This window comes from Dinoponera quadriceps, unplaced genomic scaffold (assembly GCF_001313825.1).
Source record: "Dinoponera quadriceps isolate SergipeBrazil2010 unplaced genomic scaffold, ASM131382v1 scaffold71, whole genome shotgun sequence".
Taxonomy (NCBI): domain Eukaryota; kingdom Metazoa; phylum Arthropoda; class Insecta; order Hymenoptera; family Formicidae; genus Dinoponera; species Dinoponera quadriceps.
Window position 1 is genome coordinate 1,107,143 of NW_014554274.1, and position 17,178 is coordinate 1,124,320.

The window sequence follows — 17,178 nt, forward strand, 5'->3', positions numbered from 1 at the left end:
CAGAATTGTAAAAATTTATTTATTTTTATACTTCTTAATTGTGTTACATAAATATATAACGGACAATATTTTTAAATAAAAAAATTACAAATTTTTAAGAATATAGATATTTTTTTATGTTTAATATTAAATAAAAAATATAATTTATAATATTCACTTCATTTATAAATGGTAACTACATATGTTAATGTTAGTTATAAGCCCTAAATAATTATAAACAATAAATATATTAGATATTTAATAATTGCACTTTTGCCTATTTTTCTGGATATGTTTATCGTTCAGTATCAAATATAATGTAAATGTTGCTTAATGTTTACTCAGTATGAGTGACATAACCTCATTCAAACTTATTACTATCTTTTTATTCATTTTTATTCATAATACGAGCTCTTATTATATTTAACTAATTTTGTGATGTGAACGATCATTTGGGGTCATTTTGTAACAAGTTTTTAAGAAGTTTATATTATGAATAAGACGGGGTATACACAGCTAATTTTTGCTGCATAGATCAGGTCTCTAATGCTCAAATGAAAAATAGATATTGGTTCCAGATTGGTAAAAAGCCCACTGTGCGACGTGAGCTCTATTTTCTGACAACTGGGATCTAAAAAGACGCCAAGTGATTATTTCCGGGTTAAGAGAGAGATTTAGAAATTTGTTCTATCTGGGTTCTCCCTTTTTATATTTTACTTGAGAACAAACTATGCCAGTGTGCCGTTTAACGGAATGACTCTCTGTATTATCGACGGAAATATCTGAATGTTAGGTTATAACGCAATATTCTGCATTTACAATTTTTCTAGATGCCCGATAAATACATATTTGTTATGAGTTTATGATGCAATATATCGTGCTTCTGCGAAAATGCATTTTTGTAGATGGAAAACGGTCGATAGCGTTAATACACGCTTTGTATCACGTGCGTTTACTCACAACACTCGCATTTAATCTCCGACATCGCAAACGATGCGTAACGATTTCTCAAATCGTCTCTGCAAAGGTATTAGTGCGCGTATTCTTTTTTACACGAATATCGAGTCAAGGAAGCATCCTCTTCCAGATTATATCGATGTATTGTCTAGTTGACCAATCAACATATGGCACGCCTGCGCATGCCCTCTTCCTGTCTCTTTCTTTCCTTGGACCCTGTGACACAGACTCTGTGTATTATATTTGAGAATTAACCCTGAACTTGCCTGTGCATTCTATATTCTATACGTTCTTATCGCGAAAGCAACGACAGCTAATATCGCGTGATTGCCTGTTAAAATGCATTTTGAGCTCGTAGACAAAGTTAGTCGTAAACTATGTCAGCGTAATCGACTCGACATTCAGAGCAACGTGCTTAAATCGCGTTACGGTTCGCGCCGAAAACTACAGACGTGCCTTCCAACGTGTATCGATCGCATTTACGTCGTCGCGTTTACGAGCGTTGCGAGCGGATTCGAAAGTAACAAACTGTCGTGACTTTGTAGCTGCCAAGTCATCCGAAATTGAGGAAAGTATTTAGAATCGCTACCTGTTGTAAAATACTTTCATTCCGAGTTGTAACAAATCCAGTCGGCGTCCCTGCCTAATTTATTTCTACTTTCTAACGTCCTGTGATACATTATCTGTAGTTGTACTTTTTATCAGCGATATTCGCCGATAAATTGAATTATCAAAGAACACTACTCGAGATAATTGCGGTATTCGATTGATGCGATTCAACGAGTTTCGTACGATCGAAATATGCGTAATAACGTAAACATGCTATTATTATATTGCACGCTCGACGATTTCTTGTTATTTTTAAGATACCGACGAATGCGACTAACGTAGAAGAGGTAACGGTGGAACGGTTGACAGTGACCAACTTGGCAATGATTGTGTTCAGCGAGACGCACCTGTTTTCAATCATCTTTTTCTTTTTTCATTTAGTGATTTTATACCGAACGGTACCGAGAAGCCTGCGGCGCTGCAATACGTTTACTCAGCCGTCGCCATTTTTAGCGAGCCGAAAATGCTCGACGTATTGAGCGCGAGAGTGTTCGAAAGTGTTGACTGTTGATCACTGTTTACCAACGACATTACCAACATAAGAACGCTCCACAAAATATTAAGGTCGTTCGAACTGCATGTCCAATCAGCACGTGGTGCGTTTTGTTTTGCTGAACGCAATCAATGTTCTCGATTATGTTTTGCGCCCTCTTTGTAGACTGCGGCCCTGACAGCCGCCCAGTTTGTCAGCCTCTTGCTACGGCTCTGTGTACTTGTTAACTAAAGTTACCAATAAATATTATACCGTATCATCTGCTCGTAGTTTCCTCCGGGAAGAGACGAGAGAGACGAGAGAAGAGTAGAAAAAGATACACAATCGCGGGAAGAACCAAGTTAAAACAGTGTTAAATCGGATCTCTACTTACAACTATCTTGTGATTTTTTTCGTCGGTGCTGTAGTTACGATATATATAATATGCATCGCATATCATTATCGGCCGTTTAGTGCCATAGATGAGCGTAAGATTTGTTTCTTTCAACTGCACTTTACATACATTTACATACTTAACATATACGTGCCTCACTTTCTGCCCGTGGCGAGACAGCGAGGGCACGCTCATTTTGTTTCAAGGGCAGATAGTGTAGGCAAGTGCAGCCGAAAGGTGCTACAGAAAGGAAAAGGTAACGAGGGAGCGAAATCGCATACCCGTGGCGTCTGGAACAGTCTGAAATTGCATCGATTGTCCGATCTGCTAATTAATCGAAACTCGATGTTCGCGATGTGGCCGATCGATCGCGCCTCGATCGATCGTTAACGGCTGGTGTGTGCGAGGAGGCGTCGTGCGGTGCAAACGTTGGCGTTTGCAAAATGTAGTCGACGCCAGTCGTGGTGCTTCTTTTTTCACAAAGACGTTTGCGCGGGAGGTGAAATCCGAAGTCGGGCGCAGGTACAAACGTTCGCGTGGCTCTCCCGGGCGGCGAGTTACGCGCGGATCGCGACGGCCCGCGGGATAATTCGGCGGAACGTAAGCAGCGAGGATTTTGCCCCTCTTGAAAAATCTCTCGCGACGACGCGTAACGTTAGGTCCGAACGGAATTAGGTATGTAGAGGCACTTGCGCGCCCCCCATTGGCCGGCCGGGCTGCATCCGTCCACTGTGCGACGCGTACCGGCCAATGGCGAGCGGGCTGCCGCGCCGTCGCCACTGCGTTTCTGGCCTATGGGGTCGTAGCTGTACGCGAAGTCGAGGCTCGAACGCTCAAAAGATACGTGAAGATTTTTGTTAAAGGCGTCCAGGCGCCGCGATGGTTTCCCCCGCGTTTGCCGGACGGTAAATTCACGGGGTGAGAACGGTGGCTGTCGCGGACGGTGAGGATCACGCCGCGGAACTGGCCGCGCGGGCGTTATTCCGGTGAAAAGTGTCGTGAGTGTATACATACGTTGCCTCCTTCGTCTCTGTGAGTGGTGTTCTCGCGTGCGACTGACGGATTCGTAAAAGTATTTGAACGACGAATCCCGGTGGCTGCTATCTTTCGCGCTAGGCTGTGCGCCCGGTCGCCTAGAACGTGGCTTACGTGCAATCCCGGTGTGCACGGTGTGGATTTTCAAAGCGTTGAAATGTGTTGAACGTGACTGCTGTGCCTCTCGGTGAGAATAAGTTCGGCGCGCTATTCAAATTGCACTTTCGGACTTGTTCTCGACGAGTGCGTCGAACGGACGTTCCAGTGCGCGAATTCGCACGACGAATTCCTCGCCACAAGCGGATCGCGTACTTAACGAACTGAGAATTTCATTTCCGCGCGAATTATGTAATCTAGTAGGGACGTGATTTATACCGAGAAAAGCTAACAACATGTCCACTAGGTTCGTCATGCTGTACACATTCTCGCACCTTGCTTTTAATTAATGGATCCGCGTATTAGACTACGTTGCGAAAATGGAGTATTACGTTTCGATTAATTTTGCGATAAGATAAAACCGTCCAAATTGACATGTTTGCGTTATTATCGGACATATTTTACGCAAATGGATACATTTCTTTATAATTTTGTAATTTTTTGACTTGGTGAGATGGAAATAACAGGATAGAAAATTCGCTTTTGATTTATTACAATTAATGTATTGTCGATTTGTGGAAAATCATTTCAAGCTTTTTGCCTTTGGATTTTCCGTTTTATGAATATGAATATTTGAGGAGTTTCTTTTTGCAATGTTAAAGGGTCATAATTGGTTATAACATACTGACCTATTTTTTAACAGAATGGAAGAAGAAATAGTAGTAGATGATGTAGATGAGAATAGTAGTGCTGAAACACAGCAGATGGACGACTCAACAACACCTGTAGTACCTCTGCTATATATTCAGCAAAGTAAACGCCAAACAACAAATGCGAATCAAACTATTGTTTCACCTAGTACTCAACTTGCTGCTATTATTAATCCGGTAAACAACCAGGTAACTTTTAGAAGCCTTTACCAGGTAACTTTTAAAAGCCTTTACCTGTTCTTTGCACAAGACACACATTTATATTATTTTGTGCAATATTGTGTAGGCTTTTTGTTACTTATGTTTACGGAGAAGTTAAAAATCATTCTGAGTAAATTATTAATATATACCTGTTATTATGTATATATATATATATATTCCTTACTTATGTCCCTTATATAAGCGCTTTAACATTACACAAAAGAACAAAGAATACGATTAGCTTATTCATAATAACCTCAAATTCAAGGCATATTTCTTAGTGAATTATATTATATTGCACATATACATGCCCCTGGAGTAAAATATGACAGCACTAAATATAGTTCATATTCAGTACAACACATGTACATTGTTCTTAGATGGAGCCTTATTAGACTCCATGTGTAGGTGGCAGTGACTGGTGCATCTCCTCAGTAAATATAGATTTGGTCAACAGACATCACATATAGTGAAACTTAAGTAGAGATGTGTAGAAATTAAATGAGTTTTCTTGTGAAAAGTATAAATTTAAATATTCAGAACTATTAAACCTGAATATATTCTGTGATATTTGATTTAGATTTTAAGTATTACTTTACTGTACTAAATATATTGACACATATAGAGATATACACATACACATTTACAAAGTATTCTAGTTAATTTAGTGATGCTTGCAATATAAACTAAAAATTATACCAAAATTGACATAGATTAATCAATTTTAAAACTTTCTAAATGAAAGAAGATAAAGATTTTTTGTTATTTTATTCTGACGTTAAACAGCAAATGTATTTTTATTTCAGATTGTTACCGGACAAAATAAAGTGTTTATACAAGGTTCAGGTCAGGTTACAACATCTCAAAGTAAGCAACATATTGTAATTCACCGTCCCATGAATAGTGTGAGTTCTACAACGACACCACAGGCACAAAAACACATATTACTTAGAAAATCAGCGACATCTACTGCACAGATTGTGCCTCTGAATACAAATCAAAGTAGTCAGTCCAATGCACAAACAGGAAAACACACGTTTGCGTATTTGGGGACTCTCATTAAGCCTAACAAATCACGGGAATCTGTTGTTATACCTGCAGGTAATGCATTTTTGTATCTTATAGATTTAAAAAATAATTGAAAAATGAATGGTTTTATAATTTTTTAATTTATATAATATAAAATGGCAACATTAAAAATTATCATAAATTATATATTAATATATATTACATAATCTGACAGCACTGAGATAAAAAAATATTAAAAACATCAATAGTGTGTGCGACTAATTATTTCACTGAAGAGGGCCGAAAGAATAGGAAAACATTTGAATGATATTATATCTTATTATATTTGCATGATTTGAATATTTGCATGATTGATTAAAATTTATTAAAATTTAATTGCTCTGTTATCAGGTATCGGCTCTTATTGACTTTACACTATTGATTTTTTAATTATATATTACGAGAATCTTAATAAAAATTAATAAAAAATATTGTTGAAAAAATGAATTTTTGGTCATTTATAATTAATGTTGTAATTTTATAAAAAGATATTTTACAATTTATGTAATTTTTATCCATTTAAAATATTCTTTTGTTCTATTTGAATGGACAAAATACTTTTGAGAAAAGAGGAAATATTAATTATTTCTTCATGAAAAGTTATTTATAGTTAGTAGTAGTACTCTTTACAGTGTTGTTGATTGATTGATTTATTATTTATTTGGTATTTTATTTAAATAGGGGCCCTAACAACAACTCAAATTACTAAACCAAAATTAGTAATCGCTCCAGTAATATCTCAGCTGTCTCAAACATCAACGAGTACCACAACTGGTTCTCAAAGTCAGTCTTCTAAACATATGGCAAACTTGTTATTGCCAGTGACCATTCCTCAGCAGAGTGGGTCTACAAAACCGAGTATGTTTAATTTGAAAATTAATGCTGCCACTGGTCCATTTAATTCGGAAAGCAAAGGAACCATAACAGGTATGAAAATAAGCTGTTGAGAAATTAATCAGCATTAATTTCTAATAATCGTGCTGTGTCCAAGTGAAATTTAATTTTTATCGCCTTTTTCATTCTAGTGTTACGTGAGTCAAAAACATCCAATTCCACATCTCTGCCGCCACCATTGCATCCTATAGCGAAGATGAGCTTACTAAATGCAAATAAAGGCAGCTCTAATTCCATAGATAGTATTAAAATTACTGAAAATCCAGACTCAGCTGTAATTACGCCTATTCCGAAGAAAGAAGATAATAATCCACCAGAAAAGCGAAAAAAGACAATTAGCAATATATTACGGGGTTCCAGCGAGAAACGGATGAAGAAGCAAAGTCTGCCAAAATCTCCTCAAGATAGTTTAATTGATGTTAATTACGCGCTGAGTAGCCCAGAATCCGAACAAGACAAAGATAAGAAAGTTCAGAACGATGACGACATTACATTGATTAAAGTCGTCCCTGGCGAGGACAAAGTCTCGAAACTTAACACAAATATGGACGATGATGTGAAAATAGAAATTATTAAAACACCAACAAGTTGTAGTGGTGGTTGTAGCATTGAAGTCGTGACTGACAATAAAAATGAAGCGAAAAGTAATAATAATTGTGATGAGACGAAGGACTACTTAAACACTCTGCATCAAAACGATTCGAATTTCGATGCGAGCAAAGTTTTAGACTGGAAAGACGGGGTTGGTACCTTACCAGGCAGTAATTTACAGGTACACAGTAATATCCGTAAAAAATAACTTACAGTGTTTTATATAAAAATTTGAACATTTGCTATTTACTATAATTAAATATCACACATTCCTGTAACATTATTAAAAAATTCTTATACATGCACGAATATAGGTATGTGAATAATCTATTTTTTTATTCATCTAGTTCCGTATGAATGAGTTTGGCTTTATAGAAGTGGTAGATGAAGATGAAAGTAGTAAACAGAATAAGGATGGTATTGGTGACAAGGAAAACGTATGTGTGACGCAAAATTCTTCCAAATCCAGTCCTGGCACAATTAACAATGCTAGTGTGGAGAAAAAAAGTAAATTACAAACTATATTTAATAGTAATATATAAATATGTTTATTTAAGTATCAATATAATAAAACTTATTTATATTTTTAGCTGATGATAAAAAATCCAGATCTGTATCTGCGGATACAATGTATCATTGCGAAGGTTGTGGATGTTACGGATTGGCTGCTGAGTTTGAGAGTCCAATATCATGTGGTCCTTCTTGCACAGAACTGATAGAATCTAAAAAACCGTCTACAAATCGGAAAGATAAGGATATGAAGTACGTGTATGTGTATATATATATATATATATATATNGTGCATATAACTTTTAATAGTATATCTCTACATTGGAAGAAAAACGTGGCCAATTTAGAAATGTTTCAGAATATAAAAGTTTATTGAGCTCAACTATTCTTTAAAGTGTTATTTGATTAACATGATTAAAATGATTATGTCCTATTGGGGTATTTACAAATCGTAAGATTTTTTCATAATTGAAAGAACAATAAATGGATAGAGCTTTTTTCTTTCAAAATACAGATGTAATATAATTAAGAAATTGTAAGAAAAATCTATTTTTATATAAACGTTTACATAGAGACTTACGTGCAAAGAAGAAACGGAAGAGATTGTTACAAGAGCAGCAATGGACAAAAGATATGGATGAAAAGTCTGATGAGAAAGTGCATGACAAGATCGAGACGGATGAGGAGAATGCAATAGCAGGAATGGATGATGAGAGTCAAGGAGGAGATTCGTCTGAGTCTAAAGTAGGAATTTCGTATAGATGGAATTAAAAATTTTTATATTTTACTAACGTGTCGTAAAATAATTAAAGTAAAATATCATAATTAATTTCGATTTATATTGTGTTATGTGCAGTATCCTTGGCAAAAAGGGAAACTCGGTTTTTCATGGCCAAAATATCTGGATCATTGCAAAGCGAAAGCAGCGCCTGTCAAGTTGTTCAAAGATCCCTTCCCGTACACCAAAAATCATTTCCGAGTAGGAATGAAATTGGAAGGAATAGATCCGGAACGTCCTTCCCGATATTGTGTTCTGACGATTGTTGAAGTTGTTGGCAAGTTATCAATCATAATATTTATATATATATATATATATATATATATATATAATACATATATTATTAATATATAATAAATATATTAGGTTATCAGACTTAATATATACATATATTAGGTTAAGGAGAAAGTAATCTTGGGCCCTATTCTTTGTAATTTAATTATCTGCGTTAGTTTGAGAAATTTACTGCACTTACATACACTGAAGCATGAGAATTCTGTTCGTACGCTTCATGTTTCAATGTATATGTAAATTTCTTGAACAAGTACAGCCAATTCAGCTATAAAGAACAGACTACGAGTGACCAATAAATGGCGATAAAGGTAACGGAAGTGATCTACGTTGGCAAATTTTTTTGATTTTTAAAGGTTGCCTATTCTAATTTCAAATGGCACATTATATTGTGCCATCATTTGTTTATTTACTTTGATTAAAAATACCATTAAAAAATCAATGTATTCGGCAATCTTTCATTCTTTAATTGAAATAAAAGTACAATTGAAACGAAAAGATTGATTTGTGAGGATTACGGGGGCAATGCAGTGTCAGGCGATATTTGTGAGAGATAGTTTAGACGATTCAAAAGTAATGATTTTGAACTGCAAGACAACGCGTCGGACGGCTAATGATGAAAATGAGTGATTTGAAGGCGTTATTGGAGCAGGATTCGGTTCATCCCACTTACGATCTCGCGAAACAGCTCGGAGTGAACCGAAACTATTTGAGATCGTTTGAAAGCATTAGGTGAGATTCAGAAGAAACATAGATGGCACATGTATTATCTCCAGAAACAATTTTGAACCGTTACACTATCTATATTTCACTTGTGTTTTGCCATTACAAACGGAAGTGTTTCTTGAGCCGTATTATTATTGGAGACAAAAAATGAATTTATTTTGATAATCGCAATCGTAGACGAGCATGGGTGAACCTCGGAATATGACATCAAATGATTCAAAACGCAACATCCATGACAGGAAACTTTTTCTCTGCGTCGAGAAAAATATACTGTATTATGAGTTGTTACCACCGGGTCAAATCATCACTTCTCAGCTCTATATAATAGCCAATTGCGTCGTTTGGAGGCAGTGTTGCTCGAGAAACGCCTACAATACAGTTGAACTCGATGAAAGGTTATCTTTCAACATAACAACGCTCGCCTTATATTACGAAAACAACTGTAGACATTCTGACGGACTCGAAGTGGGAAGTTTTCTCGCATTCAGCCTACTCACCAGACATCACGCTTTCCGACTATCACTTGTTTCGGTCAATGTAGCAGAGCCTGAAAAGATAACGCTTTAAAAACGAAATCAAAATGCGGAATTGGATCGATATCTTTTTTTTTTAACCTTCAAAGAACTGTCTTTTTATCATCATGGAATCCAACTTTTGTCTTAAAAGTAACAAAAGGTAGTAGATTCCAACGGTAATTACTTTGATTAAAACAAATATTGACATCACTATAATTTAATAAGGATTTTTGACAAAATTATCAGGATTACTTTCTCCTTAATATGTAACCGTATAATATTAATTATTAATCTTATTTGTTATATGTATTGTAATGTTATATTTTTAAATTAATATTATATATATTTTGTGATATATATTTTATACTATGTGCATATTATGCGTATATTTTATATTATACATATAAATTTTGTATATACCATTTTATCAGGTTATCGCATGCGTCTTCACTTTGACGGTTACCCGGAAAACTACGATTTCTGGGTAAATGCCGATAGCATGGACATATTTCCCGCTGGATGGTCCGAGAAGAACGGCCATCGATTGGATCCGCCAAAGGGTTACGTACCTAGTAACTTCAACTGGAACGCGTATCTGAAAGTCTGCAAGGCGACCGCGGCGGCGAAGAACATATTTCCAAACAAAAGTGCGTTGCAGGCTGTCTTCACCACGGGCTTTCGAGTGGGCATGAAGTTAGAGGCGGTAGACAGAAAGCATTCGTCGTTAGTCTGCGTGGCTAGTATAGCTGGTTTGATGGACTCTCGGATATTAGTGCATTTTGATTCTTGGGACGAAGTGTACGACTATTGGGCCGACGCAAGCTCGCCTTATATTCACCCCGTGGGATGGTGTCATCATCATGGCCACAGCCTGACTCCGCCGAATAGTAAGGATCCTTGTTAATTAACTGTGTGCATAATTCACGTTTCTTTTTATTTCTTCATTCATGTAATTGTGATATGTGTAATCAGGTTACAAGGATCCGAAGTCTTTTACGTGGGACGCGTATCTGAAGGAAACGCGAATGATGGCGGCACCTGCTAGAGCGTTCAAGCAACGTGCGCCTTGCGGGTTCAAACGTGGCATGAAACTGGAAGCGGTGGACAAACGAGTGCCACAGTTAATCAGAGTGGCAACGGTCGAAGATGTTAAAGGCCACATGTCTGTATAAATTGATTTTCTTTTTCTGTTCCTCTTTATCTCTCTCGTTCTGTGCTCCTGTTTCATGAGATATTTTTATTTTTCACAGGTTGAAGATACGATTCGACGGTTGGCCCGAGAGTCACGCTTATTGGGTTGACGATGATTCATCGGATATTCATCCTGTGGGTTGGTGCATGAAGACAGGTCATCCGCTGGAACCTCCACTTAGTGAGTTACCATTTAACTTTGTACCGTTAAACTTTAACGTTTTAACTTTGTTTTATACAATTTTATATATTTATATATTGTACTTGTATATTTTATATATTGTACTTGGGCATATTTTATAATGCATTCACAATATTATTGATGCATGTTTTTTCCTTGTTGTACGCAGCACCGGATAATTTGAATGATCGTCCGGAATGCGGTACATATGGCTGTCGAGGTATAGGACACATAAAAGGGCCGAAATTTGCAACGCATAATTCAGCATCCGGCTGCCCGTATTCGCCTCAAAATCTTCATAAACTGAGGCAGATGTCCGATAGACTTAATTTTACGAAGCACGAGACCTGTGACTTCGAGGATGACATGCAAGATAAGACAAGACTAGAGAAGACTGATAAGATAAAAATGGAGAAACCTGAGAAGTCCGATAAACTTGTGTTTTCAGACGACAGGATATTGTTGATTGAGAAAGACATTAAACAGGAAGACGGAGACTCATCTGACAAAAATGATAAAAGCGAAAATAGGTCAGAAAATTCCGAGAAGTATGTTTTGATACTTGCAACAGTGACTTACAATTGTAGCATGATTATACGTTATACACATTTACTGATATCATTTTTTCGTTTCGCAGGTCATGCAAGTCCAATGGACAGACAGACGACGATGAAGCTCCGAGGAAGCGAAAGAAAAGGTTTGTTACTTCGACTTTTCATCTCGAATTTATTGATACATGTGTATATATATATATAATTACAGCCCGTTGTTAAAATATGTATTTTATTTTTAGACGTCATGTTTCGGAAGAACAGTTATTTACTGTTTCAAATGCTACGTATAGCGATTTATCATGGCACCCTACCCCGTATGCTTCGGGCATTATGTCGGACAAACAGCTGCGTACAGAATTGTATCAATCTGTGTATAACCCGGGATACAATCCGTTACCAGACGCACCGCATGTATGGGCAAAACATAGCAATGCCTTAAATAGAGTAGTAGCTAAGCAGAATACGAATCCACGACGGTGGTCCACCGAAGAAGTCATTAAATTTATACAAAGTGTTCCTAATTGTAAGGATATCGCCACGGTCTTCAGAAAGCATGTAAGTCCCTTAGCGATTGTGATATGCTGTAATAACCGGCATCGCTATATTATTGTTATCAATTATTATGTTATCGTTATGTTACAGAATATCGATGGTGAAGCATTTCTGATGTTGACGCAAGAAGATATGGTAACGCTATTGGATTTACGATTAGGACATGCTATTAAATTGTATAATAGTATAGTTCTTTTGCGGCAAAGAGCTACGTAAATAAATAACGTAATGTTGAGGAAGATGCATGGATTGACCCATAATACGCAGTATACGGCTGCTATTATGAAGTTTATTTGATGCATATTTATCTGAAACGCTATTAAGTAAGTGCGGCACATCTTGCCGAGTAAATATTTACTTAAAATTCTTTGATTTCTTCGATCAGTGCGACGGTGGAAGGATTATTGCAACGATTGAATATTTATCATATACCTATCCATTTAATTTTATACGTCTGCTGCAGGATTTTTCGAGATGTAACCATTTTAAAGAAAGTTTAGTCTCTTTGTATGATATTTCTCCAGAAAAAGAGGAATATTTTACAAACAGGCTATTTGCGAAAAGGTTTTAATTTCAATTATCCTGCAAGATATCAATTGCCCAGTAATGCCTGACACATGCGACTTACAGTAATTATAAGTATTATAGTATTTATAATTACATGTAATTTCTTCGTATGAGACAAATGCATTGAATCATGTACAAATGTAAATACCATTTTAACTAAGTATTGTAATAAAACGATCTACGCAATCTTTTCACCTAATCCTGTCGCATATTTGCGAAATGATTAATTGGTAACGATGAATTATGTTGATCATTTTGCACACATGCGTAATGCGTTGTATAAAGTAAGAGAATATATCGATGTTTGATACGCATGTTGGAGGGGATCTGTGGACAATTTTCTGGTCGATGAGCTCGACTGTAGGTATTACCGACGGTGACCTGTAGCATTTTGAAAAAAACACCAGAAATCGAGCGGTACAGATAATGTTTAACTTTAGTTAATTTATGATTTAGTTTCGTCACACATCACGAAAAGTACATTTTTAGATTTTAAAAATCTGGACATCAAGTTGGTGACACATGCTTTGTAAAGTTAAACTATAATGCTAATGATAATTGTGAAATTATTTAATATTTAATTGAACTTCGGAGTCTTTTTACAACTATCAATTTCTAAGGCATGGCGGTTATAAAAAAAAATCATACCCTACAGCGACATCGATGATTATGTATTAAATATACATACTTTTTATACGCAGAACTTCGAGAAATATTGACGTCCAATTTTATATTGTAAGCAAATTCAATTTCCAGAGTTTTGCCGATAACACGTAACAATATCGATTAATTTCGTACATATCTCTAGTGGATTTTGTAGTTTGATATTGTTAAATACATTGTATGTATGTGCATTATCTTTTGTATTCTACAAGATATTGTGTAAATCCTCTTCTCTTCTTTCTGCTATATCCTCCCACACTGACTAAGACATTGGATACTTGGCGGATATGGAGAGTTTTGTTTATGTAGGGAAAATGTGCAACGTTGTTGATAATATCGCAATTTATTAGCGGGCGATATTAAAGTGCGTGCGATTGAAGTAATTCATCATGATTCAGCATGATTCTAGGATGGAATAAGTCCAATATTTGCAGATACGTGATTAATGCAAAATCCAATATTTCTGTATCTAAAATGGCTTCGATAAATCAGACGGGAAATATTAAATTTATTATGAAAAGTGATTTTTAAAATGTAGTAATTTTTCTGTCCCGCCTATGAAACACGATTGGGCACAGTTGAGATCGATACCAATTGAAAGTTTTTGAAACACTGAAAAAGAATCTGCCGGTTTCAAATCTGTCAACATCTGCCTTGTTCCAGAAAATTTTTACTTGTTAGACTAAATTGACCGAAGCATCTTCTTAAGGATCCTGACTATTCACTGCGACTGTCCTTGTTTAAACTGTCTTCGAAAACTTCATTCTGAGAGTAGAGCAGTGGTGGTGGGGGCAGGGTAGATCCCGAATACAAATAGTTCCGGTAGATTACGTAAACTATAATTTATCACTCACTTATCACGTCAAGTAGTAGGAAAGATTCTTGAGGACAGTAAGTCGGCTGATTATTTTTCTTGGTACATAATTTACGTCTTCCGTAGGTTAATTACCGTGAGGTAATTTACCGATTCCATTGTTGCAAATTAATGTCGTCCGTTTCCTTGTTGATTTGACTTGATGTTGTTACGTCCTAAAATGTGTTAATTAATAGACTGAATATGTATATATTCTCAGACTGAATATGTATATATTCTCAGACAGTACGAAACTTAAAACCAGGACATAAGACATCTTTAAGATGTCTTAAAGATATCTAGACATCTTAAAGACACTTTAAGACGTCTTAAAGATGTCTTAAAGATATCTTATGTTCCGGTTTAGGTTTTGTGTTTAGGTGCTGTTTGGGTTATGTAAAATGAATTATAAATTTATATTGTCAGCACATTTCGGAATACATTGAAACGATATAGAGAACATAAGCTTTCAATTGATCTCGACCATGTCCGATTATATTCAAAAGAATGGGCGGAAATAAAAGTCACTCTTTGCAAAGTCGCTGTTCGGAAATATTTAGTTAACGCTTCTTTTTATACACATATCTAAATACTTATATGTTCAGCAAATATAAACTCGGGAAAAAATGATTATATATGAATTTGATCTCTATATAAGCCTATATACATATAATCATATATAATTACATTTGTAGCCATATAAAGACAAATTTCATATATATATATATATATATATATATATATAACACATATAATTATATATAATTTTATATGATTATATATAAACTTTTTTCCCCGGGAATTCAAGCCTTATTCCCGGACTGATGTGAACCGACTAAAATAACACACTGAATTATGTATTTTTAGAATATTTTGCGAATTTTAGCCTCTTGATTTGTATGTTTCGAAAAATTCAATGTACAATTTTTTGAGACAAATTTGAGAAATTTGAGAAAATTGTCCGCAGAGCACCGTTACAGCGAAACCCGATGGGTTTCACATGCGACGGTTTAGCGTACGTTTTCGTTCGAACGCGATCTGCAAGGGGGTGTGCTTTTTCGGAGCATTCCGTCGTCGGTCGGTCGCGTGCTGCGATTTGAAGGAGAACGATTTACGCCGGTGTATACACCTCTCGATCTGCCCCCTCCCTCAGGCGACTGCACGCTTGCTGGCTCTCCCCTCTTCCGCTCTCTTCTCCCCTCCCGCGCGGCCGACCGGCGACGTGCCTGCTATGGTGATGTTTACAGCGTAGTCACGGCAACGGCTCATGTGATCAGTCGGCGAGCCGTCGTGCGCCGGGTAGCAGTGAGCGATTGTGCTGTGTGTGCGAGAGAATCGAACAGTGTTTCGCGTTGCGATCTGTTACTCTCCGAGCGTTGACAGCTCCCGACAGCTCGATTTCGACGAAACGCGAAGCACGCTGTCTCGTCGTGCGCGGCCAGCTCTGATCGAACTTTGATCACGCTCGGTGTCGAACGTTTTAAATAGTCGCGCGCAAATGTGAACCAGTCGTGACGCTTGAAGTGAGTAAATTACCGGCGTCTCGCTCTCTCTGAACATCGTTCGGACTGGAAAACCGGGAGCGCGACGGGATCGCGTCACTGCGCGTTGTAATCACGGAATGAAGCGTGTCGCGAGGATGAAAACGGTCGGGTCCAAGTCGCCTCTTACCGAAAGTGTCCGGCTCGACTCGCACTGACCTTTGTAACGCGGGGACACGTGACCTGCGTCGGGGGTGGCGCGCGCGCGCCTCGTGTCGCTTTGCATCGCCGCCCGCGGTATTGTCGCTCCGTTTGCCGCGTTGATACGATACTCGGCGCCGAATGGCGCGTCGATCAGCAGAGTCGCGAGTACACATCGTGAGCACGATCTGAAGGACGGGAATCGACGGGACGTTCGAGATTCACCGGGGGGGAGGGGGGGCGAAAAGGGAGATAAGAGGAGAGTGTCTCGCGCGACGTCGAGTTCGCGAACGGTCGTCGTCACGTGACCGCGCGGGAAGAACACGAAATTGGCCGGTGGTGTTATGGTCGGCGCGTTTTCGTTCGCGAGACGAAAGGAGGGCAGCGATGCTGTGCTGCCGTGGCCGCAGGTGAATCCCGGGGACGATAGGTGCGCGGAGCTCGCGATTGCCGAACAAGGGTGGTCCAGTAGGTTCGCCGGTAGCTGCTCGCGCCTTCACTCGCCGCACACCACCAGCGTCGTCATCGGCGCGGAGTCCGCCGTCGCCGCCGGCATGATGTCGCGAAGTCTGCCGACGAGACGCGGTCTGCAGGCGTTGGTGCTCGTGCTCGCCACCTCCTACGCCACGATCTTGCTCTATCAGGCTGTCGCACAGCGCCAGGTAATTAGGACGAGATCCTTATCGCTTGTTATCCTCGCCATCGTCGACGGTGGTTGACGGCGATCTCGCGGCGCGCGTGCCCTCGCACGACGGACCATCTAAGGCCAAGTTCGTCCTGCACGCTTTCCTGCTGAAAGCTTCCCACGCAACGTATATATCTGAAAGACGTCTTAGTCGCCTCGAAGACGTCTTTACGATTTTTTTTCAGCTGTTCTATCTTCCTTCAGCATGTAATGAGAAATGAAGACAGAACGACGCTTTCAGGATGAAAGCGTGGAACGTGAAGTTAGCCTAACCGTCGCGTAGTATCGGCGATCGTCGGATGTTCCGTTGTGCGGAGATTCTCGCGGGTTTCTCATCGCGAAACTCCGGTGATCTCGTGTTTTCCTCGTCCTCCGAAGCATCAGTCGACGCGATAACTTATGATACGCGAACAGTGCGTGAATG

General features: G+C 38.2%; 2 protein-coding genes across 7 annotated transcripts in view; both read left to right on the plus strand.

The window, feature by feature from the left end:
- LOC106741382 (lethal(3)malignant brain tumor-like protein 4) overlaps window positions 1-13,063 on the plus strand; it is a 19,836-nt gene extending 6,773 nt beyond the window's left edge. Inside the window, exons 1-16 of one of the 6 annotated variants that reach the window (XM_014613328.1) lie at window positions 3,203-3,849; window positions 4,246-4,441; window positions 5,260-5,554; window positions 6,203-6,448; window positions 6,547-7,187; window positions 7,354-7,513; window positions 7,597-7,768; window positions 8,089-8,260; window positions 8,373-8,571; window positions 10,258-10,713; window positions 10,799-10,988; window positions 11,077-11,198; window positions 11,368-11,746; window positions 11,836-11,895; window positions 11,992-12,307; window positions 12,395-13,063. In XM_014613328.1, coding sequence (XP_014468814.1) covers window positions 3,839-3,849; window positions 4,246-4,441; window positions 5,260-5,554; window positions 6,203-6,448; window positions 6,547-7,187; window positions 7,354-7,513; window positions 7,597-7,768; window positions 8,089-8,260; window positions 8,373-8,571; window positions 10,258-10,713; window positions 10,799-10,988; window positions 11,077-11,198; window positions 11,368-11,746; window positions 11,836-11,895; window positions 11,992-12,307; window positions 12,395-12,520 — 3,741 coding nt within the window. In that variant the 5' untranslated portion in view covers window positions 3,203-3,838 and the 3' untranslated portion in view covers window positions 12,521-13,063. Of the gene's footprint in view, window positions 1-3,202; window positions 3,850-4,245; window positions 4,442-4,904; window positions 4,974-5,259; window positions 5,555-6,202; window positions 6,449-6,546; window positions 7,188-7,353; window positions 7,514-7,596; window positions 7,769-8,088; window positions 8,261-8,372; window positions 8,572-10,257; window positions 10,714-10,798; window positions 10,989-11,076; window positions 11,199-11,367; window positions 11,747-11,835; window positions 11,896-11,991; window positions 12,308-12,394 lie in introns of those variants that run through there. The other 5 variants (XM_014613337.1, XM_014613347.1, XM_014613358.1 and 2 more) reach the window with 5 other exon arrangements.
- A 3,264-nt stretch (window positions 13,064-16,327) lies between these two features.
- The window catches only part of LOC106741484 (fringe glycosyltransferase), a 112,166-nt gene continuing 111,315 nt past the window's right edge, over window positions 16,328-17,178 (plus strand). Inside the window, exon 1 of the mRNA XM_014613584.1 lies at window positions 16,328-16,731. Coding sequence (XP_014469070.1) covers window positions 16,414-16,731 — 318 coding nt within the window. The 5' untranslated portion in view covers window positions 16,328-16,413. The remainder of the gene's footprint in view (window positions 16,732-17,178) is intronic.